The 25,858-nt window shown below is 35.3% G+C and overlaps 3 protein-coding genes across 5 annotated transcripts in view; 1 reads left to right on the forward strand and 2 right to left on the reverse strand.

Moving 5' to 3' along the window:
- The window catches only part of LOC127659915 (PDZ and LIM domain protein 7), a 66,921-nt gene extending 60,009 nt beyond the window's left edge, over positions 1 to 6,912 (reverse strand). Inside the window, exons 1-2 of one of the 2 annotated variants that reach the window (XM_052149905.1) lie at positions 6,754 to 6,912; positions 4,404 to 4,502 (exon numbers count right to left, since the gene is read on the reverse strand). In XM_052149905.1, the coding sequence (XP_052005865.1) occupies positions 4,404 to 4,502; positions 6,754 to 6,774 (120 nt within the window). In that variant the 5' untranslated portion in view covers positions 6,775 to 6,912. Of the gene's footprint in view, positions 1 to 4,403; positions 4,503 to 5,352; positions 5,509 to 6,753 lie in introns of those variants that run through there. The other variant, XM_052149906.1, reaches the window with a different exon arrangement.
- Positions 6,913 to 8,842: 1,930 nt separating this feature from the next.
- Positions 8,843 to 19,991, forward strand: LOC127659959 (clathrin light chain B-like). 2 transcript variants are annotated; one of them, XM_052149973.1, is made up of 6 exons: positions 8,843 to 9,269; positions 13,369 to 13,418; positions 13,506 to 13,623; positions 14,742 to 14,853; positions 16,140 to 16,193; positions 18,257 to 19,991. In XM_052149973.1, exons 1-6 carry the CDS (start codon positions 9,089 to 9,091, stop codon positions 18,426 to 18,428), a joined length of 687 nt encoding a protein of 228 aa, XP_052005933.1. In that variant the 5' UTR covers positions 8,843 to 9,088; the 3' UTR covers positions 18,429 to 19,991. The 2 variants fall into 2 exon arrangements, with proteins under 2 accessions (XP_052005933.1, XP_052005934.1); XM_052149974.1 differs by lacking the exon at positions 16,140 to 16,193 and having other exon boundaries at positions 8,847 to 9,269; positions 18,257 to 19,988.
- Positions 19,992 to 20,629: 638 nt separating this feature from the next.
- LOC127659961 (HIG1 domain family member 2A-like) lies at positions 20,630 to 24,224 on the reverse strand. Its single transcript, XM_052149975.1, has 2 exons — positions 23,988 to 24,224; positions 20,630 to 21,370 (listed from the first exon to the last, which is right to left on the reverse strand). The coding sequence occupies exons 1-2, from the start codon at positions 24,169 to 24,171 to the stop codon at positions 21,204 to 21,206; spliced, it is 351 nt and encodes a 116-aa protein (XP_052005935.1). The 5' UTR covers positions 24,172 to 24,224; the 3' UTR covers positions 20,630 to 21,203.
- Between the last annotated feature and the right edge of the window lie 1,634 nt (positions 24,225 to 25,858).

Here is a 25,858-nt window from a genome sequence, read left to right on the forward strand (position 1 = left end):
AGGAAATAATCACAAGTTGCAGATGGAAACCGAAATGTTTTACATTATATCAACAACTAGCATTAGTTTACTCTTAAATTTAAACATGAAATCAAAATGTATCCAATTTACTTTCTTAATACAAGTTCCTGGTCTTTTTAAGAAAAAAAAAGTGCACCTTTGAAATTGGTTTTTAAAATCTAATAACTTGCTCTGCCTCTAAAAAACAATTGTTAGTGTTTTTTTTTTTAATCCACTTTCCTCCCAATTTGGAATGCCCAATTAGTAGGTCCTCGTGGTGGTGTGGTTACTCGTCTCAATCCGGATGGAAGAGGACAAGTCTCAGTTGCCTCTACTTCTAAGACAGTCAATCCGGCCATTTTATCATGTGGCTCGTTTTGCATGACACCACGGAGACTCACAGCACAGGAGGCCCACGCTACTCCCCGCGATCCACGCACAATTTACCACTTGCCACATTGAGACCAAGAACCACTAATCGTGGCCACGAGGAGGTTACCCCATGTGACTCTAACCTCCCTAGCAACCGGGCCAATTTGGTTGCTTAGGAGACCTGGCTGTCACGCAGCCACTCAGCATGGCCCGGATTCAAACTCACGACTCCAGGGGAGGTAGTCAGCGTCAATACTCGCAGGCCCGATTTAGGTTTGATAAATTCCTGATCCATAAATCAAGTCCCACATAGTCATTTTTTCCTTCATGATTAAAATGGAGTTTCACTCTGAAGAAAAACCCATGTTGACTCTGAATTGTTTTTTCGATATTTGGAAATATATGCAGATGCTAATGAAAAAATTAAATAAATAAATAAATAAATACTTAAATAATCGAAATGTTTTGCTGATAAAAAAAAATAAAATAAAACGGAACGGTGGAAAATATTGAAAATATGATCATCCATAAACAATTAAGACACAAGACTCGTTAACTAAACACAGCCTTTGTTATTTGCCCTTAAAAGGTCAATTTCTTGCAGCACTAGCAGCACCAGACCAACATGCAACTTGTTTTTTTTCCAACAGGTTTCCTAAATATTACCCTCATCTTCCATTGGTTGACCAAACATATCGTCCCACCCCAAACTCACGCATATTGAATATATGTTGCCATGTCAGTCTGGTCGGGACTCTAAAACAAACGGAGAAATTATTTGGAAACACCACTGAGCCACAATGTTTACACTTTCTCGAGAAATGAACATAGGAATGGCTACTTATAGTTGTCTCTCCACATTAAGCTGGGATAGGAGAAAGTAAATGGAAAAATTTATATAAAATCACCTTTAAACCAAACCCAGGCCTCATTGTTCATCCTTACGGTATTTGTATGGTAACAAAAGGACCTGAAAGGTCCAAGACAACAATAGTTACCGGAGTTTATGTTGTGCGTATACTACAAACAAAACTGCTCGTATAAGGAATGGAAATTCTGTGCCTGGACCTGATCTGTTCAATACGGTCCATTGAAGGAGCCATTAAGCCAAGATTCAATGACCTTATAGAGAGAACATTGCATGCTGGAAACTAAACAAAGCATAACATGTCCTTGTGAGGAGACATATGAATGAAGATCTGAAGCAGTCCTTTAATTACATGACTGATATAAAGCATTGATATGTTTCTGAAGGAAATCGTGTTGAAATCGACCACGCGAAGCATTGAGCACATTGTTCTCATTAACTACATTGCGTTTCCTTTTGAGGTTGTGTTTGATGTCTTTCTGCTCACTGAGGCGGGACTGTAACTGACACAGAATTGGTGAAAACCTCATTACAGGGTTGGAAAAACCCTGAGTGAGTGATGGGTCCATGCCATCTAAATGAAGGCTGCGAAATGCCTCGTTCATTTGTCAGATTGAAACGATAAAGGAAAAGAATGAGAGGAATACATAATTTATAAGCAGCTGACAGCTCGAGCTGTAAACACAACATGTCTATTAGCAATGTTTCCGTGCAAAAGGAAAAACACACCAACTTCACTTTTTCTCAAAATGAGATTATGATCTATTGGTCTGTTAGACTATCAACTGTCCAATGACTGATGGGCTTGCCTCAGAGAAATAAAGATTGAAAATTGCAGCACCTTAAATTTCCACACTTAAACCAAGAAGCTGTTGGCTTAGTTACTATAGTGTTTACCCTATATGCATTTTGCCCACCACACAAACATACTCGCAGTGACGTCACCACATAACACTTGTCAAACTCCCTTCAATTCAAGTGGCCCGCAAGCTCATTTCTGAAATGTAGTTTGGCACGGGATCGCAACATTTCACTGAACAATCAGTTAGCGCTTTCCTCATGAATATTAATGAGCCATCCCCTATCATCTATATGTTTTGGAGCATATTTTGCAAGCTTCAAAATCAAAATGAAACAGCACTACACAGATCAATTATCAACCAGGCTTAATCATAGCACCACGAGGGCAGAGCAGGTGCTGTAATTCAGGTGTTTGAATGTGGTACAGAATTGTCTGCTGCAAAATTCTTGTCTCGGTGATGAAACTAGTTTAAAACAAACAGCCACCACATTGTAAATGGCACTGACAAAGTCAATTCTCATACCACAACACTTACAAAACTTTACCATGCATTTACACTAACTGTACTGTATTAACTGTAGTTGTGGCAGAACAACTTTCTAAATGTATTTAGACCATATTTCTTTATATAGAAACCATAGCAACTAATTATGGTAGTGATGAGCCATGCATGATTTTACCTATGGTTACTATGGAAAAATATTATTGTTAAAACCATGGATATTATGGAAGGACTAGGGTAAATTTTCAGAATTATTATGGACCAAGCCTTCAGTTTTCCACCTTTATAAGATCTGTACTCTTGTAATGCTCTCTGATTGTAGGAAAATGTTTTTAAGCTATTCCTTGGCCAATATGCATTTATGCGGGCATGTGGACGTGCACATAACAGCAGTCTTGGCTCCGGAAGTGTTTTCATTTTTTCCAAAGGGATTTCATAAAATTCTTCATAAAACAGTTGAGCCATGAACCAATCAAACCAGCACTTTTTAAAGTTGTGAATTACAACATTAAAAACTTTCATTTCAGGCCAAAAAGTTTTAGAAAATTGGACAAAAACACAAAAAGGTACAAGACTGCATACTTAAAGCTGAAGTGTGTAACTTTTTCTGTGTTAAAATATTTCATCCCAGCTTAATATGCATAAACCTTTTCTTGAACTGTTAACACTGTGTCTCCGTGGCAATAAAAAATCTTATCTGTTTTTAGTAGTGCTGCACGATTAATCATATCGCAATCGCGATGTCAGCCTTTGCGATTATATGACGGCAAATGCTACGATTTTATTAAATAAATAAGTGCATGTGTGGACGTGACAGCCCATTCTCTCCGAGAGCTGTTTGCCAATTTTCTACATCGCTAATGAAAAGATGACCAGTCAGTCTCAGTTTAGGGAGTGACACATGTGGTCATGTGAGTTTCCGGAGTGCAGCGTGGAAATCAGGTGAAGATGGATGCCGAGCAGACCGACACTGAACTTGTGGTCAGAAAAAATACTGAGTATACACAGAAACACAGATCACAGCTTGGTGATACGTCTTTATTTCATCAATAATTAAAGTTAATATAATATGGGAGCGTGACATGTAAATAAACACAAACTGTCATTCTGGGGACATTTTCCCCAAATCGTGCAACCCTAGTTTTTAGTGACATGTCCATACTGACACAATCACATACATTGACTCAACCAATAGCGTGAGTTGGGGATGGGACTATCTGTTTGTTTGATCAACAGGAGACAGGGGGGCGTATTCAGAAAGATGTTTATTTTTGCAATTCCGTACAGTGGTGCAGAAATTAGATACTTCAGTTTTAACATCTTTAATGAACTACAATCCCATGAAGTATTGCGAATAATGTAATCAAATCATATAAAAATTATGTACAAATATAGAAATAATGATTTTAAGTTGTTTATTATAAGTATAGAAACAATACATTTTAATTATACTACAAAATATTCAGATATAAACAAATATATCAGTAGTTTGAGTGTAGGAAAACCGACTCGGTTGCGTCATTCGCAATGTGTCATGGAAATGGGCTGTCGCTGCAGAGCGGTTAGTTTGCCACGATTCTCTTATTGGTGGAACTTTCTCTGCACAGGAAGCGTAGTACTTCTTCACGAAATTCACTATTAAAAACCTTTTTTTTAAATGAATTTCAAATAACCAGGACATATGGCTTTAAAAGAAGCATACAGTACCATCGACTAACAACTTCAGAGATCACGGCAGCTCTGTCTTTAAAGGTTTACAAATTAGCAAAAAAACGCATGCTGTTTTTTACTTCTAAAACCCTGCTGTTGTGATTAACAGCATTTAACAGTACATGAAATCCAAGATGGAGGTTACTCACCCTGGACACAGTCAGGGGCATGTTGAAGTCCTTCCCCCCCTGAAGCCGGAAACCCCAAGGAGCAGGTCCATTGAGCGTTATACAATATATATTCATGGCCTGAAAAGAAAAAGAAAGATTGCTGTACTCTTAACATCACAAATTAATAGAAAAAGAGGCTGAAACAAACATCCCTAACGTGAACATTGCATCGTATGCAGTTGACATCTGACATTATAGTAAATTAAACCCAACAACCTCTTGGATAAGCAGATACATTGAATAGGCGAACAAAGGCTTAATATCAGGGTTTACACACAGAGATTACTCAATACAACTTTAGAATGTGCTATTATTCCTGTGCCTACTAATTGATCATGGGTAAACAGCACCGTTTGCATGAGAGATTTGTGAACCTGCTTCATCTAAATTAATAAACAGGTAGGTGACTGAAATAAGCTTCTATATAACTTTTGCAAGGAAACTAAGCTGCAAATTACCAGCTAATGATACACACAGAAATGCACATTATCTACATCTACACTATCGAACTTAATTCCAATACTCAAAGTGAGCATAAAAAAGGACATCATATAATGGCATAAACTCTAGTTAAAGTCAGCAGCCAGGCAGAAACCACATTCATCACACTTACACAAAAGCACATTAATTTAATAATCGCAATCTCTTAATGCCACCAAACTAAACCAAATTATCCACCAATGGCACCAGCAACTAGCTCACCATTGCAACATTGCTTCATTATGTCACTAGTGTATGTCACACTAAAGCAAATAGTAACATGACATAAAAATTCAAAGCCATTTAAAGAGCCAAGGACAACCTGAGCTCAAATCATGACATTTCCCCCCTCCTTGTGATTTATGAGAGCACTGGCTGCCACGTCCAAACTCCAGGGGCTATTCAATCCCACACCGAGTGTACCTGTTACAGGGTGGCGCAAACATACCTTATGCCACGGGCCAAACTGGTCACCCAAACCTTAAGAAATCTACGTGGAAATCTGGCACAGCAAGACAGACTGACTTTCTCACTGTTGGCAAAGCTGAATTCCTTCCCCTCCTTCTTTGTGACATGGGTTTGCTCCACATCTCTCCTACTCCACAGGCTATATAAGGAATGTAAAACTACACCAAACTATTTCAGCCCAACACCCACGAGTCGTGGAGAGGGGGAAGAGAGAGGAAGGGAGGGAAGGAATCAAGAGAAAAAAAAAATCTACTACCTCAGATTCTCTAGATCTAGGTGTAATAGTTAAAGCATTAAATAATAGAGAAAGACATTGGAAAGCAGGTTGGTTGGGTAGAAAGCCAAGGGAACGTTCCTCTCAATGTGGATAGCATATGTTTCAGACATCAACACTGTACCCAAACCTGAGTATGTCACAGAGAAATTGGAGACTCAGGGCTTGTTTGCCCTGAGGTTAAACTGCAATTGAGAAGACATTATACATTCTGAGGGGTCATTTAGCGTTGTGCAATTAAAGTATGTTTTAGAAGACAACACTGTGTCACCCAAAGTAGGTTATGTCACACTGAAAACAATTTAAGAGGACAAAATGGGTGCTATGTGCCCTGTGGTGAAACTGTAATTGAAAGGACATTATACACTCTAAAAGGTCTCTTCACACCACGATTAACCATTTTCCACTAATTACCTTAGTCCCTTAAAAAATATATATATATATATATATATATATATATATTCAAATAATATTCATTCATAAAACTGACATTTTATCCCATAAGGTGAATTATTTAAAAACACACACACACACACACACACACACACACACACACACACACACACACACACACATTGTTTAACAGTGAAATTGAATAAAAGCACATAACTAAGAATAAAAAGGGCAGAATATTCAAACGATTTTAATTATTTTCCACTTATAGGGTTCAAATGCGAGCATAAGCAAGGGTCAAATACATGTGAACTGCATGTTTCTCAATACAACTCCATGCAATTAAATTATTACCAAAAAACTACAGTACATAAATACATATACATATATATTGCTCTAGAAAATGAATATTAAATACCAAAAAGTATCACAATATAAATGTATCTCAAAATGTTGTCATAGCGTGCAAAAAAGTTAAACCACTAAACAAGCATGTGCATTCTAAACTTTGCATCATAGTAACAAAACAAGCAAAACAAGGACGCAAACTTTCCCACTATTCACGTAAACACCAATAATAGATAATAAACTTCTGCATTACTGTAGCAACACTTCTCATTTCAGTCTATGTAACCTAGTAACGTGATCCACTTTCTTTTAAAGTCCATTTGCTGCCGGTACATCCAAACAAAAGTTGGTAAGAAATGCAATTACCTCCTTCTGATCTTTAGACATCGCTGCGAGCTTTCTCCTGATGTGATGTGATGGGCTGGGCTGGGCTGTGATGTATTGTGTTATGATAAATAGAGATCAAGTTAACTTTAGGGACTTGTGTGCAGGTCGCGCGCAGAAGCCACAGGTTCCCCAGTTGGATTTTCTTTTAGTAGGATACTGCTTATACGTCATGAGTCACGTGGGGGCTGACGCACTGGCTCGGTTGGCGCGCCCTCGCGGCATGACTGACATGTATATTCAAATGAGAATAAATACAGGGTAATGTGTAGTGTGTAAAATAGTGTGTAAATACAAGGAGGGTGGTTTACCCTATGGCAAAATCAGCAGTCATTGTTTTATGAAAACAGTCTTAATATTATTTTTGTAAATATGGGCCCATTAATTGGTTTTTTTGTTTGTTTGTTTGTTTGTTTGTTTGTTTGTTTGTTATATGGGTTAACAACAACGGTAGGCAACTCTAGTCAAAAAACTATATTGGCTATAGGAAAGGATTCCTATTGGAAATTCTATCATTATTTTGAACCAATCCAAAAGAATTGTAATCTGAGTTTTCTGAATCTGATAAAGGTTACATAATATCTATTAGTACTCAAATAGCAATACAAAACATGTAGGAATTTTAGTCCATGATTTTATTTTATCCCATTAGAGATCCCATGAAGAAGAAGAAAAAAAAAGATTTTGTGGTGAAGCTAATATAGCAGAAAAGATTAGATTTTTTAAGAGTGTATTTAAATATTAAAAAAATATTAAGTAAATTGTTCATTAGTACTCGATTCAAACAGGTAAAAACGAAATGCTCTAGCTTACAAGTAAATATTATTCATGATTATTTGTTATCTTTACAATGAATCATCATGTATCAATCCTAGAAAACCTTGTCATATTTACATGCTTATTTGAGTACATTTCACAGGTGAATAAAATAGGTACATTTTAATTAACTTTTTGAATCTTCCATGGTTTCCTGGTTTTCTATCTTATTTACATCATTGTATTGTTGATTTTGTTATGTTTGGCAACTTGTTTTGTGAAGTTTGAAGTTAATTTTCAACTCAAAATGACCCGTTCATAAATCAAAAAGTTTGTGGTTTGTGCACTAAGTGTTGATGTCTGCCTGTGTAGCTTTACCATTTATTGCTATAAGCAGTAATGCAAGGTGATGTTGTCTGATAAACTACATAGCATGCATTGAGCTTCCCTGTGGAAGGGCTCGTATGTCGTTTGTTACATGGTTAAAAAAGTGTCCATAAGGAAAGATGGGTTAGGGTTAGTGAAATGTGAAATGTTCTAATACAAATGTTCATTTCAATTTTAATAATTTAATATACATCAGATTTGTAGGTAAAAGTTACTGAATTAACTGAAATGTTTAAGTTACATTTATTCACTCTTTTTAATCAATATTATGTCATGAAGTAGATTTTAATTAGAAAAATTTGCAAAAACATAACAATTAAAATACAATTACGATAATGTAGGTAATATAATTATTAATTATCATTTAGGTAATATAATCATTTAGACAAGGGTATGCTATTTTTGTTGTTACTCATACAAACAACCAATAATACTTAAATAATTGAATTCCAATATCCATTGCGTTTTAGCTCCTATTCTAATTCACAGAGAAATTATTATATTATATTTTTGTTATACTTCCAAACCCCTCCTTTTAACAATTAAAATAACACACTTACCATACTAATTATAGATCAATAAAATCTAAAGGACACACACGCACGCACGCACGCACATTTAAATGTACACCACCAGTGATTCAAAGGCACAACAATCAAATATAGGATGTTTCGCATATCCTGCATTTCCTTCACATAAAGTAACGTATAGCATATTTTTAACCTTATTTCAGACATGGACATAAACTCATGAGGATACTTAATTCTCAAATAGTGTAGTGAGGTGGATATAACAGCGCAGGTTTACTGATCACTATGACTGTTTCATTGTTTATCTGACTTTAAAGCAGGCATTAGTGCAGCAGTGCTATTAATGCATTAATGAGCGCAGACGCCTGCACTACCTCTTCTCTCCAGTAGATGGACACATACCACAACAAATCAACTGCCTGCTACGCTCAACTGCGCCGAGAGCTGCGCGTCATTCAACTCATAGCTAACCTGCAGCAGTACAAAAGAAATAAGTCCTCTGTATACTTTAACAACATCCAAAGCTTTCTACATTTACTCATTAACAGCTCGCGAAAGTTTAATTTTCCTTTGACCGTCTTAACTCGCTCGCAGAATAAAACAGCCAGAGGGTTTTTAGAGCAGCCGGTGTTACTTTGTTAAACATGGCTGACGACTTTGGCTTCAACGCGTCTGACAACGGAGTTCATGTAGAAGAGGACCCGGCCGCCGCGTTTCTGGCCCAGCAGGAGAATGAGATCGCCGTGATTGAAAACGACGCCGCCGGGTTCGGTGCGCTGGAGGACGGCGGACCTCCGCCCTCGGACACGTACACGATCATCGGAGGTGCGTGTGTTGCTCTGGCCTGTTTGCCTTTGCTCACTCAGAGCGTTATTAAAGTATTTTTAGATAATTATATGTACTATTACTGTACTATGACTGACGAATCTAGATGATTTTGAGTTCATTATAGTTTTATGTAAGGGAAACGATGGGGTGTAATATATATTTATTATATTATAATTACATATTAATTATATATCGTGAAAGATTATTGTAACTTTTTAGGCTATCGAAAAAAGTACTTGAGACCGTGGCAATGCGGTTTTTGGACATGTTCAATGGAATTCTATTATTTCCATGATAATTATTAATACAATGCTAAGTGTCTTGAAGTACCATGTAAATACTATGGTACATGAATATGGTTATCACTCAGTACCTCAGTATATATCAAAGTGTCAAAAGATTGGAATAATGTACATATTTTGCTGTTTCTGAAGGAAATTGGTCCTTTAATTCACCAAAGTGGCATTCAACTGATCACAAATTATATTCAGGACATTACTGATGTAAAAAAAAAAAACCGTCACTTTTTAAACATTTTTTTTTATTTTTTTATATAATATCTAGACAGGCCCCATTTCCAGCAGCCATCACTACAACACCTTGTCCTTGCATAATCATGCTAAATTGTTAATTTGGTACTAGAAAGTCACTTGCCATTTTATCAAACACAAAAAAGCTAAAGCTATTTGGTTCATTAATTGAAACTTAATGTTGTCTTTGTGTTTGTTTTTGAGTTGCCACAGTTTGCAATAGACTAGCATGTCTTAAAGGTCAATATTAGGTCAAAAATGGCAAAAAATAAACATCTTTCTCTAGAAACTCAATCATTGTTTTGAGGATGGAAGGCTACACAATGCTTGAAATTGCCACAAAACTGACGATTTCATACAAAGTTTTACACTGCAGTCTTCAAAGTCAAAGGACAACTGGCTCTAACAAGGACAGAAAGAGATGTGGAAGACCAGATGTACAACTAAACAAGAGGATAAGTACATCAGAGTCTCTAGTTTGAGAAATAGACGCCTCACATGTCCTCCGCTGACAGCTTCATTGAATTCTACCCGCTCATCACCAGTTTCATGAACAACAGTAAAGAGAAAAAGCCACTTTTGAAAAAGAAAATGTTAAAGAAACACAGACATTGGACAACAGATAATTGGTAAAGAGTGTTTTTGATCTTAACCTCATTGAGCTTTTGTGGGATCAGTTAGGCTGTAAGGTGCGTGAGAAGTGCCCGACAAGACAGTCACATCTATGGCAAGTGCTACAGAAAGCGTGGGGTGAAATGTCACCAGAGTATCTGGACAAACTGACAGCTAGAATGCCAAATATCTGCAAAGCTGCCATTGCTGTATGTGGAGGATTTTTTGATGAGAACCCTTTGAAGTAGTTTTTCTTTTCTTTTTCTTTTTAAATTGTAATTGTAATTGTTGACTTTATTAAAGACCTGACTGTACATTGTGATCAGTTGAATGCCACTATGGTGAATTACCAATTTCTTTCCATAAGAGCAAAATCTGTACATTATTCCAAACTTTTGGCTGCCAGTGTAATACCATCATAGTACCATGGTACCCCACAGTACTGTTTTAAAAGGGATACTACATTATTAGAATTAATTGCTATAGAAAAATACATAATAAAAGCATGTGTAACTTAGCTGATCCACATGTAAATGTTGTTCATTATTATTACATAGTACTTACTTATGTAATACAATCATGTAACATTGACACTGTAAGAAATTACATTTTCTAATAGACTATTTTCAACAGAGTCTTCTTCATCATCATTATCATGATCCATAAGCAGCCGGTCGTAGAGAGATAGTAGTTTTTATTTAAAACGGCTATAAATACAACAATATACTTAGAAACTGAACTCCATTTCTGTATTAATAATAAGAGAACGTAAAACTTAATACAATCAAATCAATACTGTCATTCAACCTTTGTGACACATCATTAGCTTTGACACAGAATTTGAGATGAAAATTGACATCGTACTCTCATGACCAGACAGTAAACAAACAGGAAAAATGTACTCATAAAAGTGAGAAAGTGAGAGAAAGACATTGGAAAGCAGGTTGGTTGGGTAGAAAGCCAAGGGAACGTTCCTCTCAATGTGGATAGCATATGTTTCAGACATCAACACTGTACCCAAACCTGAGTATGTCACAGAGAAATTGGAGACTCAGGGCTTGTTTGCCTGCAATTGAGAAGACATTATACATTCTGAGGGGTCTTTTAGCGACAACACTGTGTCACCCAAAGTAGGTTATGTCACACTGAAAACAATTTAAGAGGACAAAATGGGTGCTATGTGCCCTGTGGTGAAACTGTAATTGAAAGGACATTATACACTCTAAAAGGTCTCTTCACACCACGAGTAAGCATTTTCCACTAATTACCTCCAATTTGATTTAGTATTTAAAAGTCAGACAAAGTCATTTCTACATGTACTACTCACAGTCCAACAAGGTTTGCTGCATTCCAGTGATACCTTAGTGGTTACAACCACTCAGGATTTTGTGAGACTGTGGTGGGTGAACCTCTGACCCTCTAGGGGGGTCCTGGGGCATGTGTCCTGTAAGAAACTTTTGTACATTTTAAAGATAAATGCATCAGTATGGTTCACTTTGAGATCAAAATTAATAGGTTAGATCTGTGAAGAACTTTGTGCCCTTGTAAATAATTGTGTGTTCTAGTAGTAATATAATCATACATTTCATCATATTATTGCAGCAAGATCTACCATGAACTGTACAATAAAGGCTATACATTATCACAATACCAAAACTTCTGTAGTCGGTAGTGAAATTTGATGATTCTCAATACCAGCTTCAAAACCACAATAAATAATAACACTAACTAATATATTAATTATGAAACAATGTTTACAAGTTCTTAAGTAATTATTCAAGACTAGTTAACAGTTAGTAATAAAATAACAATTAAAAACAGCAATGAATAAAAATAGATTAAAAAAATGTTATAGAACAAAAAATCTCAAATTCAGTGCTTTTTTAACAGCAGTAGATTATCAAGTATTCAATAAACATTCAGAATGAAATGCAACATAAAACTACTACTGGTCTTCACTGTATGATTACAAGACATCAATACTTTCTAAAGCTACTAAAGTTACTCAGTCAAGAGCATTGAGTGTTTACTCATTTTCTTGCTCTGGTTGTTTGATTATTATAATGACACACTAGACAGCATCAGGTCTATTATCTTATATTTATACTTACAAGTCCGACATTTTAATAAAAATCCACTTTTTTTTCTCCGCTGTTTACATTCACTTTAGACATCACTCTCTGTGTTTACATGAATACCTCACCAAGACGGGAATTTTGGCAGAATTTTTAAATGTATTTGACTGTTCAGATGTGCATTAGCGTGAGCATTTTCACCACACACACGCATGTTCAGCGCACACACATATGCAACCTGTCAATCAAACAGGGCGCAGCTGTTACTAGATCACTAGCGAATTATAAAATGATGTGCTCTAGATTATTTTCAACACCAGAATAAAAATATGAACTTTCTAATAATTGACACAGACCTAGTCTATCACAAATATAGCTGGATATTTGTTCGTTATTGACGTTTTAAACAGTCTGCTTGTTCGGTCGGGCAAGTAAAATTCAAGTTCAAATTCAAAAAAATTCAAATTCAAGTAAACTTCAAGTAAAATTCTCATTCAAAAATCCACTTGTCCCGGACAAGTGGACAAGCGTTAATGTCGAGCCCTGGGTTGTGTAGATATGAATGGTGATGACACTGCAAAAAAGTCACACCCACAAATCATGGTAAACGAGACAGAGTTTAACTGACTGACTGGGATTGAGAGATGCTTTGCCGAAGCAGCAGCACAAAACTCAACGTTAGAGAACTTTTATGTTATTATGAGAAGTGTACAAATATTTTTGGTTCATTATGAAACTGTGGCGGGATAAATAAGATCTAGGTAACTAATGGGAAACACTGTACCTGTAATGTTTGCATGAGGTAACGTAGCATTGAAACTGTTGCCCAACAAGTGCTAAAACTCACATTCACAAGTTGTTTCCCTTATTTGAGTGCAGGTGATTTTGGAGGAGTACCAGTCACTGCTGTAAACGGAGATATGTTTCAGGTAAGTGTGGTCAGAGAACTGCAAATGTTTTCCGATTAACTGTTTTGTACAATTCATGTTTATGTATTGTTAACATTACATCATTAGGACATCAACGGCACAACGGACAGCTACTCAGCCATTGCTCAAGTGGATATACAGAGACAAGAACCTGAGAGCTTGCGCAAATGGAGGGAGGAACAAATGGCTCGGCTGGAGGAATTGGGTGATGAATTATTTCCTGTATAATTATAAATAATGTAAAGTAGGAAAAAAATTTTTTCTTTATGAACTGGATAGACTGGCAGTTCAATTAAGACAACTATTTGACATGTTATTATATTAGATGCAGGTCATTTCATAGGTGAAATCTTTAGTTTTCATTTTGTAAAATGAGGTCTACCTTTATTTCATTTAAGTTTTTCTTTATTTCTCCCAGTTAGAGTTATACACTTAATGAAATAAATAATGCCTTTAACTTATAATGACATACACTCACATTTTGTTTTTAGAAAAATGTTTATATTAAGGTGGACTCCTCATGGTGGCCACCATATTGAGATCACATAACTAGCCAAATACGGCGTACTATCAAGAAAACTCCAGTTGCTGAATATTATCTCACTTACAGAGAACAAACAAATCTTATATATATTTATTTAACGTTCTGAGACCCGAGCGTGACTGCTGTGTGCATTTGCCATTTTGATTTGTAACTAGTAGAACATAATAACCATCTAAAAACAAAAACTAGAGCAAATTGTTTCCTATAAATGGATGTCCACATATGTGGACAGCGGGAATAAGTTGTGAAATTTTAAATAGAACCATGCTATAGAAAGTCAGACATTACAAACATTACATCAGAAATTAGATTCAATGTAATGACCATCATCGTCCAATCACTGCCAACCATGTTAAAATACAATGATACGTTATAAATTCTGAATCTATGTACTGATTACCATTGTCCCTTGTCCAAACGTCATCTGCAGTTTTCAATGTAAAAACTTAATTAGGTTTCTTACCAGATGTGGTTTTGTTGGCATTTCTCCCTAAAATAAGCTCCACTGTGGTTGGTGCCATGTTGTTTTGTCACATGACTCCATGCATCGAAAGTTTAACCCTTTACTGAACGGAGTCTCTTAAACTGAGATCAGTCGGTTAAAATACATTTAAATTCTGCATTGCATATAGCGAAGCCAAAATACATCCACGCATGTGTGCGCGGGATTGCACAAAGTTAATGTTCACTGTATTTCAGACATCTTAATTTTTAAATCCATAAGAATTTGTGTCTGTTAATGAGAATCATTTGGATTTTCTTTGGTTTCTGATGTGTAGATTTGGCCTCTAAAGCAACTGAGGCTGTGTGGAGGGAGAAAGCTCGTAAAGAGCTTGAGGACTGGCATGTACACCAGAATGATCAGATGGAGAAAAATAAAGCCAACAACAGGTATGTTTCACTCCATTTTTAATATTCACACTTCGTTGAGCTGTATGTATATTCTGATGCAGACAGTTCACAATATTATTGTAAAATGATCTCTCAGTTTAACCAGCTTTAACATTTAATTAAGTAATTATTATTGATTTAAACTAAAGACACCATGAAATCAAAATTGGAGTTTTGTGGCATTATGTCCACGTCTGATAGCTTTTAGACCATCTATGTGATATTCTACAAATTGAGAAAATGAACATATTCAAAAGGACCAAAAATGCACATTTTCAGGACCATTCCAGGCCAGAAATGTAGAGGACTCGTCTTGTTTGCATGGACATATTCTATTTTTTGTTCAATAAAATATCAACACAGTATCACAGGAAAGAAAGCTGTGTTCGTGTAACCATTTCATGGGGTCTTTAAAGACATGATAGTAGAGTTTTTACATAAATCATTTATTTTAGACAGCTAAATGTATCTAATCCATTACGAGACTTACACCAGCCATCTGTGACACATCTCAACTCAGACTTCAAGTTTTGCTAGGTGTCTGATTCCCACTATCTTTTACTGTAGATTTTCATGAGCACAGTGAAGACTGTGTTTTTTTTTGTTTTAAATAGATCAATCGCATGGACTTTATTAGACATGTATTATTTGGGTATGCCACAGTGTAAAAGTTATAATTTATTGTTGGTCGTACCTTCCCCTTAGTCACATGTAGCAAAAATGAGCCTCGTTCATGAATCACGAGCAGAACGAATTTCTGTGTAAATTATGCAACAATGGTTTTATGAGTATTTTAGACAGACATTTGTTGTGCTTGTGTTTAACGATGAGTGAGGCCCATTGTGTGTTTTTCTTTGTAGAGTTTGATTCGTGTTTGATTCAAAGTCAAGTTTAATGATCAATTAATGTTTATGAGAAATTCAGATTGTAATACGTTGGCTTACTATATATTAATGTGAAGCAGTATTATGACTTATTGCGGTGATTATGTAATGGATTGTGATAACTCTAACTTGAATTAGTGCATAGATTGTTAACTGTCAGATTTATTAGTTGTACACTGATAGATGACTAATTTAATCTTTTTTACATCTTCATTATTGCACAGTCGTTCGTTGTCATGAAAAGCATTTGATGTACTTTAACACTTATTTCATGTGCAGCTTTTGTGTACTGACTCTCTCCCTCTGTATCTCTTTCTTTTACTCTCCTACTCCCATTTTCTTCTTCATTTCCTTTATCCCCTCTTTTATCCTCTTCTGCTATACTGCCTGTTTGTGCACTAGGAATGCTGATAAGGCTTTCTACAAACAGCCCAACTCTGATGCCATAGGCTTGGTGTATGTTTACCATAACATGTCCCTAAATCAGCAAAATGGCATAATTCCACACAGTTTTTCACTTGCATCACATAAACAAAGATACTATTTTAGATCCTGTTTACATAATTGGGGATGCATGGCTCTATTAAGCATCTTTAAGATTTGAATGGCTTATTTCATCTTACCTTTTAAACTTTATGCTATTCTTTATGTATTAACGTCATTCTATTTTTTTAGCAGATAACAGCACATTTAGGATTCTAAAATGTATGTATAATATTTTATGTAATGCCGTGTCTGTGAGAGTGACTGACAGATAGATAGATAGATAGACAGACAGACAGACAGACATATGGAAGGACGGACAGACAGACAGACAGAGTAGGTAGACACAGACTGATAGACAGATAAAAAGATAGATAGACAGACGGACAGATAGATAGATAGATAGATAGATAGATAGATAGATAGATAGATAAAAAGATAGATAGACAGACGGACAGATAGATAGATAGATAGATAGATAGATAGATAGATAGATAGATAGATAGATAGATAGATAGACAGACAGATGGACAGATAGATAGATAGATAGATAGATAGATAGATAGATAGATAGATAGATAGATAGATAGATAGATAGATAGACAGACAGACACAGACTGATAGACAGATAAAAAGATAGATAGACAGACCGGACAGATAGATAGATAAAAAGATAGATAGACAGACAGACAGACAGATAGATAGATAGATAGATAGATAGATAGATAGATAGATAGATAGATAGATAGATAGATAGATAGATAGATAGATAAAAAGATAGATAGACAGACAGATGGACTTATAGATAGACGGACGGACAGATTAGATAGATAGATAGACAGACAGACAGACAGACAGACAGACAGACAGACAGACAGAGAGATAGATAGATAGATAGATAGATAGATAGATAGATAGATAGATAGATAGATAGATAGATAGATAGATAGACAGACACAGACTGATAGACAGATAAAAAGATAGATAGACAGACGGACAGATAGATAGATAGACAGACAGATAGATAGATAGATAGATAGATAGATAGATAGATAGATAGATAGATAGATAGATAAAAAGATAGACAGACAGGCAGATAAAAAGATAGATAGACAGACAGATGGACTTATAGATAGACGGACGGACAGATTAGATAGATAGATAAATAGATAGATAGACAGACAGACAGACAGACAGATAGATAGACAGTTAGACAGACAGACAGACAGATAGATAGATAGATAGATAGACAGACAGACAGATAGATAGACAGACAGACTGATATACAGACAGACAGTTAGATAGATAGATAGATAGATAGATAGATAGATAGACAGACAGACAGACAGACAGACAGACAGACAGACAGATAAAAAGATAGACAGACAGCCGGACGGACGGACTGATTAGGTAGATAGATAGATAGATAGATAGATAGATAGATAGATAGATAGATAGATAGATAGATAGATAGATAGATAGATAGATAGATAGACAGACAGATGGACTTATAGATAGACGGACGGACAGATTAGATAGATAGATAAATAGATAGATAGATAGACAGACAGACAGACAGATAGATAGATAGATAGATAGACAGACAGACAGACAGACAGACAGATAGATAGACAGACAGACAGACAGATAGATAGATAGATAGACAGACAGACAGATAGATAGACAGACAGACTGATATACAGACAGATAGTTAGATAGATAGATAGATAGATAGATAGATAGATAGATAGACAGACAGACAGACAGACAGACAGACAGACAGACAGACAGACAGACAGATAGATAGATAGGAGACAGACAGACAGACTGATATACAGATAAAAAGACAGACAGACAGACTGATAGACAGATAAAAAGACAGACAGACAGACAGACTGATATACAGATAAAAAGACAGACAGACAGACTGATAGACAGATAAAAAGACAGATATACATATAAAAACACGGATGGACGGATATGACCTCTACTCTATCTGTGAGGTGACTGATTATTCTCTTCTTTTATCACTGTAGAGCATCAGAGGAGGCCTTCCTCAAGGAGTGTGATGATGACAGTCCCGGCACAGAGTGGGAGAAAGTGGCCCGGCTGTGTGATTTCAACCCAAAAACCAGCCGTCAGACTAAAGACGTGTCTCGAATGCGCTCTGTTCTCATTTCTCTAAAACAGACACCTCTGGTTCGCTAAAATAACTCTAAAATAATGTTTCACAGGCTTTCTTCCTTTTCCCTTCTTGCACTTTATTTTAGTGAGGCTGAACACTCTTAACAAGTTTTTTGTTTTTAACGGGGTCATAGATGGTGTACAATTTATTGTATTTAAACTTTCTATTTATGTGCCCGGGTGTTTTGCTGGGTCAGAAGCTTTAGTTTGCCTATTCCATATGTTCGAGAATTTTGTAAATTAAGAAAAATTGCAAGTGTGCCTCAAATATTGGACATAAAGAGACCAGGTCAAGGAATTTTATTACATGAATCCCAATGTAAGTGAAATCATTAATAAGGCAGTAGTTTTACCATAATGCCAAACATTTTAGTCCAGCCAAAGGAACCATTCAGGGTCTTTAATGTTATACAGATATCTCCACATTAACTGGTTTGTTTCAGTATAGATACAGACAGTTTAGTTACCATCTCTAACCCTACAGAGTATTCTATACCCTTCGTTTCTTCACATAAATTGTAATAATCAGTGCTCAGATTTTGTATTATCTGCTTTCATGTGTTTATGTTCACTGCAATGAGGAAAGTTACTTTTGTGAGCTTGTTAAAGTTCTTGTTTTATTATAATTTACACATTAGCACATTGTCATTATTATTTACAAATGCAGCTCTTTTTATGTCTGTTGTTCCCATAGCAGTCAGCACTTGGGATATTTTCCAGCAGGAGTAAAAGATCAGTTCCTATTATTCACAGGTGTAATACCATGCTAATATATCAGAGCACAGAACAGCAAGCCTTCATTACTTCCTGTACTTGGATTGCAGTTCATATTGTTCGGTTATGTTACTATAAACACAAGGATGAATAATTCTGAGTTTGAAGCACATCTTTTGTCAAGTGTTGAGTTCCTGAATGTGGCCATTGAATTCTGTGCCTGAACCTTTGCTCACTGTGACTTACTGTCTATCCGTAGGCCTTCATCATCCGAGCTGCCAAAATATAAAAATGGTAGAGCAATAAAATAACAATATTGCTTTTTATAGAACTTGGTCCAGATGTTGAATTTTTAATTCTACTTGTTACTAGCTACAAACGACTATTAAATGTTACTGATTGTTTATATAATTCATATTCACCCAACTGGGAGGAGGCCTTGTTACATAGAGTAATTTGTGTTGCCTTTAAAGCTAAACAGTTTAGTTGCATCCTACAATAAATGATGGTTTCCTGTAGAAACCATTTGCCTATATTTGACTCTTTTTTGCCTATATTTGAATTTTCAATCTAATGGAAAATAAATTGTGGTTGAATTTCTCTGTGGTTTGTAATATGGCAGTTGGCCAATTAAATGTGTGCAAATGTGATTTAAAACATGCAATATTGATTTGTAATTCAAGTAAAACCTTTTGAATTCAGTTAACTTTTAAATGAATAGTTCACCCAAAAATGATAATGATATCAAGCTCAATTACACATCCTAGTACTTGGCACATGCACAGAGCTGGTAAAATAAAACTTTTGCCAAGTATTTTGAAGAAATTATGGATTTTGACTATTGTTTTTAGGTTAATAAACAAAGGTACATTTCTTGTTTCATTTGTATTTCAGAACTTTGTTTTGTTGGACAAGAAAAACTAGCTTCATATGATGTGACCTACATTTGGTTTCCAACCATTGAAAATGTGTGAGATTTAAAGGTGCACTCAGAATCTTGTCTTTGAGTCATCTTGGACTTACAGGTAAACTTTTTTTTAATGAGGAAAGTATTACTGAGTGCACCTTTAACAATTTTTGCATGAGTCACATTGAGAACGCCATATCTTTGGGATTAAACCACATAGGGCAAAATAAATTATTATACAAAACTGATCATTTTAAAATCTAAAAGGATATTAAAATATATTTAAAACTTATAGGTGATCCAACTTTGGAAAACTTGTTTTTTTCACTTAAATGTTTGGACTTCGTTGCTGTATAACGCAACAAGGAGTGCCGAAGTCAACCGAGTTTAGTAATAGACCATCATACGCTAAGTAAATATAAAATAATGATGCTGCCACATTTTTACGCTTTTTTAACTAGTTTTCTTCAAAATCGTATGCAAATATTTTCATTTTGACCCTCCTCTACAAAATACTAAATATTGATCCATTGCATTTAATATTTTGGCAATAATAATAATAATGTATTATTTTCACCAACACAAAAATAAAAGATCACAAACAAAAGTTTGAGCCAGTTTAATTGACACGGAATGTCCCAAATGTGACTCCTCAAAACAAAGAATACATTTGTTACACTTGATTTTTGTTTAATAATAAGAATTCATATTGTCACACATTACACTGCATCTTAAACAGTTCAATTCCTAAATGTACAGACATAATAGAAAATTGAAATAAGAAGCATTGTAATGTTTAAAACAATGTTCAAATATCCTTAATTTACCAACATTGGCACCAGGCACTGATTTGCCAGTCAAACCAAATAATTAAACCACAAAAAGTGGCTACTGTGCACTTAACCTGTGTCAAGAAGATATGACCCTCTTACATTAAATGCTGGGTATTATATCTGTGTATAAGTGTGATACACATTGATAAAGATTGCAAATATTATTGGCCGCCACCTGACGTACTATAACTTGTGTTCTTGCACTGCACCACTTTAAAGGAAATAAAAATGCTAAGAGTTGGCATTTATGGTTCAGTTCATTCACATTTCACCCATGAATCACATAAGGCTCTTCTTGTCTGTATAATAAAACAGACTCTGGTGTTGCCCTTGGTCTGTCCTCTCTCATTGCTTGGGTTTCAGTGCCGTGGCAGCCACGCCCACTATAATAGCAACGACGGTGAAGCCTTGGGCGAAGATACGGGCTCTCATTAGCAGCTGGGACTGTCGGGTTTTGCCACTTCTGAAGGCGCTGAGGCCGTAGATCAATGCCCCTGCTGTTCCTAAGCAACCTTAAAGAGAGAATGATAATGATTCCAATAACTGACAGTTTTAAACAAAATCCTCCACAAGGTTATAGTGCAGAAAGAACATAAGCAGATCACTTGTCAAGATCAATTGTCAAGACCATGAAACAAAAATATGTTGTCCTCCCAAAGTGTGGTTCTGGTATTCAAAATGTTTTATTATAATTACTTTGTTGATGCATTACTACTTTATAATGGTCACAAAAAGCTTCAATGGAGCTTTTACACCAGCAAAGCCTTTGGTTTGAAGCATTTTTGCTCTCAAAAACAATACCTCTGTTTTTGTTTATTGTACTTCATCTTTGTTATTCTTTCTTTCTGGCTTTGGCACAATAAATAATTCACAAACAGATTTGCATGTAGAAATTTAATGTAAAAAATATGATGACCATATTTCAGGCTTTTGGGAAGTTTATTTTACGGTTCACTGTTGTTTATATTATTAAATGGTAGAAACTTGAGACAGTAACCTTCTGAAACTATAAAAGTCTGCTTTTTACTTTAAAATGTAATGTTAATCACCGTAGTAACTACAAAAGACCACATGATGACATGAAGTTCATGAAGAATGACTCTTCCAGCAGCATTAATTAATATACATGTACTGTAGAGTGTTACTCACACAAACACAAAACACCATCAGGGTAACACACGTGTAGGCCTGTCACGATTATTAAATAACCGTCTGATCACGGGTTATTGAAACAACTGCGATTATTGTGCATTCATATTCCAATCACATTTTAATGCTCAAATAAGGGAATTTTAAACAAATGTACTGTATAAATGCCATGAAAGGAGCATTTGTGAGTCATTCAGTTGAACTCCAATTCAGAGCATCACTGAGCCGCCATAGAGGGCAACAAGCTCCTGTCCTTGAAGAGTGCTCTGATGCGTGTGCGGTCTTGTGCCAAACTCCCACGAAAATATAAAGAACAAGTATAAACCTTGATTGTGGAAGCAAAGCCCTGTAATAGCAAATATTCCTGGTTCATACACATGTGTTAATGACACGCAATGACAAAGAGGGGGAGACGCACACTTACTCTATTTCTGTGCTGAGACAAAATAAAACGAAATCTCAAAGGTTACAGAATACATGCTGTAAAATGTCATTTGTAACATATTCTGTTATATTACTCGAGGTCAGTAACGTATTCTAAATACTTTGGATTACTTCTTCACCACTGGTAGATTTGTTCACTTGTTTTGACTATAAAAACTCTGCCAGTACAGTAAGACAAAATACACATGTTAAAAATACATTCTCTGAAAAACATAACTATCTTATGCAGTGTTGTTTCTAAAACAAGATATATCAAATTAACCATGTTTTAAGGATTTATTTGATATTTTTACAGGAAAACACTACAAAAATTATCATCGAGCATATGATTTTTGCCCTAATATCAAAGATCTTACTAGAAAAAAAATTAATTATGATCCAATGTGAATTTTCTTGATAAATAAACATGATGGTGTCTGGTAATATGTGCATGTAAAATGACTAGAAATAACATTTTAGCTTAGCGTAAAGCTGACAATTTAAACAAGGTTTATTTCTATTTCTTGTGCTCCAAACTTACTTCAAACGTAATTCTCTGTCTGCTCGTATGAATGTAACACATCATAAGAAAGTGTTTCACCGCTGTTCAAATGCACTTTGGATCACATCATTTATGTTTTCCATCTGAAAGGACTAAATATTAAATGAAACAAATGACAATAAAATGCAAAGTAATCTCTTCAGTAATCAAAATACTTTTAGAATGTAACTGTATTCTAATTACCAATGATTTCAATTATAACTGTCGTGGAATACAGTTACTTATATTTTGTATTTTAAATACGTAATCCTGTTACATGTCTTCCGTCACTCCCCAACCCTGAACTGATATAAAAATAAGAAGCAACATAACTATTCCCATAAAATATAATGAAATTTGATGGGTCAAGGCCAGGGACTTCAGAAAATGCCAGATTACTGTTCCATAATTGTAAGAATATTTAAAGGTGCATGTATTCTGTTGTTAAACATAATATGCATATTATCCATTAACTATACAGTAAATTAACATTCATATCTAAAATACATGAACAATATTTTAGCTCAAATAACATGTATTGTCTTGTTACGTATATTAAAATTTTTACCATATGTAACCAGTTCACTTTTTTTACTGTGGCATCTTTACATTATTTTACCGTTAAAATGACAAATTTTCCAGTTGACGGGTAGTTGAAAGTCAAGCTGTGCAAATATGACGTTTTAACATGCATTATTAGAGTAAAATGTCAGCTAAACCTCTAGTTTCATGGTCAAACCTGTTAATGTGACTCAGAAAATAGCATTAATACCGCATTTGTCGCCTATACGATGATCACCGTGATCTTAAATGCATTTTCACTATGACATGAGCAGGTTCCGCTCTCCTGTGTAGTAGTATATTGTATTGTATTTATACATTATAGACTCAAACAGAATGCCATACATTTGATCTTAAACGGCCTTTAATGTGGTAATAAAGATGGTATAAACTTTTCTAATGGTAATGTAATCGTGCTCTGCAGCTTGTGTTTGTCATTGTTTTATATAACTCACCTATAGGGACGAATGGGTTCTCTTTCGTCTTCCTCATGAATTTGTCCTTAAAGTTCTCTTCCCTCGTCCTTGACAGAGGGGTGAAACCATCGATGACCGGAGGCTGAGACAGATCAAACACGACGGGTGGAGTTGATGTTTTGGTCGGTTGATCTTGGCCAACCGAGGTCGGTGCAGCTGCCATGATTAAAGAACTTCAGTTGGCAGGAAGTCGAATTAACAGAGAGGACTGGCCATTTCCGCCAGCTGAGATCAAATGACATAAGCCATCGGTCTGTCTATCTATCTAGTATCTGACTGACTGTCTATCTGTCTGTCTGTCTGTCTGTCTATTTGTCTGTCTATATATATATATATATATATATATATATATATATATATATATATATATATATATAGCTAATATTGAAACAAAAATGGCATTTCTACGAACTTAACTTTTGTTTAATTATTATTTTTTTTTAAGATTTCTCACTTTTATTATCTCGGACAAACTTATTTGTCAACGACAATCATATAATTGATTATCTGGACTGTACTTTATAATAAGTATTATTATATTTTTTGGTCTTTCATACATTTCTCAAATCACAATTGAAACCCTTAAATCTACTTGTTCAACCTCCACATCATATAGTCACTTGTGTAGCTACATCATAAAAGCAATTTCTCATTCTTTTGAACAAATTGCCAATGATTTGGTACATTCATACAATTGAGTATGTACAATTGTAGCCTATGCTGTTTCCTACATTATCATGTCATGTTTATCAAAATATATTATACTGGTTCTCTGAGCATTAGTTGATGCATAAGTCATTAAAAGCAAAATGGTTGACAGTTGTCATAATCTGCCAAGCATATTTTCTTTACATTTCTATTAGACTATTTTGAAAATGTGTCCTGAATTGATTGTATTTTTCCCTTTGTGCAGTAAAATAGTCTTGTCTTTTTCTTTTCTGTATCGCAGTGATATTGTACTGTAATTTGTTGACAGACCAACAGTAAAAGCGTAAATGTTCCCGTCCAATCGCTTGCAATCAATATCCCACACACTGTGTAACTTTGTACTGTTGAAATTGATAAATGCCATACAGAAGAACTGCAGCCTTGTGTATTTTCAACCATTGTCATCAAAACTGTAGCCATAGTTTACATCAGGAAATACTGACACAGTACAATGTCATATTGACAACATAGCATTTTGACTATCTTGTTTGTGAACAATGACACAAGGACGTGTCATTCTGATGGCACTGTTATGTTCATTGACATAAATATTTACTTTTGAGAGATGAACTAAGGATTTTGAGCAAGTTACAGGCTTTTGCTTGTAATCCATTGTGTGGTGCTGTTTGTATTTATTGTGTCAAGAAATGCACGTACTGGTTTGCAAATGTTAAGGATGATTTGAGAAATGTACCATAGCGACTGAGAAAAACTGTAAGCAAATTGCATGTGTTTTGGCACATGTGAGCAAAAGAGTAAGAACAATTGTCTATAATTTGCACATGTCTTGCTGCTCAAAACTGATTCTCAGTGAAATTGTCATACTCTTCACAACTTCTAAACATTCTTTCATCGTGAAATTCTTTCATTCCATAAATATCTATGACATGGAATGTTTGTGATGTCTGCTAAACCTCTGGCCAGACCAACAAGAGCAACCTATTTTTAAATTCAAAAAGTGAATTATTCATCATCAAATATTTTGCTTGCAGGGATGCTGTGTGTAAAACTGAATGTAAAAACATGCGCCACACGACTCCACCGCAGCAGGCGGCGCAAAAAGGAAAGTACCTCTAGTGCAGCGTATTATGCATCCGTTACGTTAGCACGCTTTATACGTCATGGCGTTTTGTTAGGGCTCG

Source organism: Xyrauchen texanus, chromosome 19, assembly GCF_025860055.1.
Source record: "Xyrauchen texanus isolate HMW12.3.18 chromosome 19, RBS_HiC_50CHRs, whole genome shotgun sequence".
NCBI classification, from domain to species: domain Eukaryota; kingdom Metazoa; phylum Chordata; class Actinopteri; order Cypriniformes; family Catostomidae; genus Xyrauchen; species Xyrauchen texanus.

What these genes read in the sequence shown, in the direction of transcription:
- LOC127659959 (XM_052149973.1), top strand. Translation starts at nt 9,089, where the DNA reads ATGGCTGACGACTTTGGCTTCAACGCGTCTGACAACGGAGTTCATGTA. An exon ending in TAAACGGAGATATGTTTCAG is followed by an intron (nt 13,419 to 13,505) that starts GTAAGTGTGGTC and finishes TTACATCATTAG; the next exon opens with GACATCAACGGCACAACGGA. An exon ending in TCTGATGCCATAGGCTTGGT is followed by an intron (nt 16,194 to 18,256) that starts GTATGTTTACCA and finishes TTATCACTGTAG; the next exon opens with AGCATCAGAGGAGGCCTTCC.
- LOC127659961 (XM_052149975.1), bottom strand. Translation starts at nt 24,171, where the DNA reads ATGGCAGCTGCACCGACCTCGGTTGGCCAAGATCAACCGACCAAAACA. An exon ending in GAACCCATTCGTCCCTATAG is followed by an intron (nt 21,371 to 23,987) that starts GTGAGTTATATA and finishes TCTCTCTTTAAG; the next exon opens with GTTGCTTAGGAACAGCAGGG.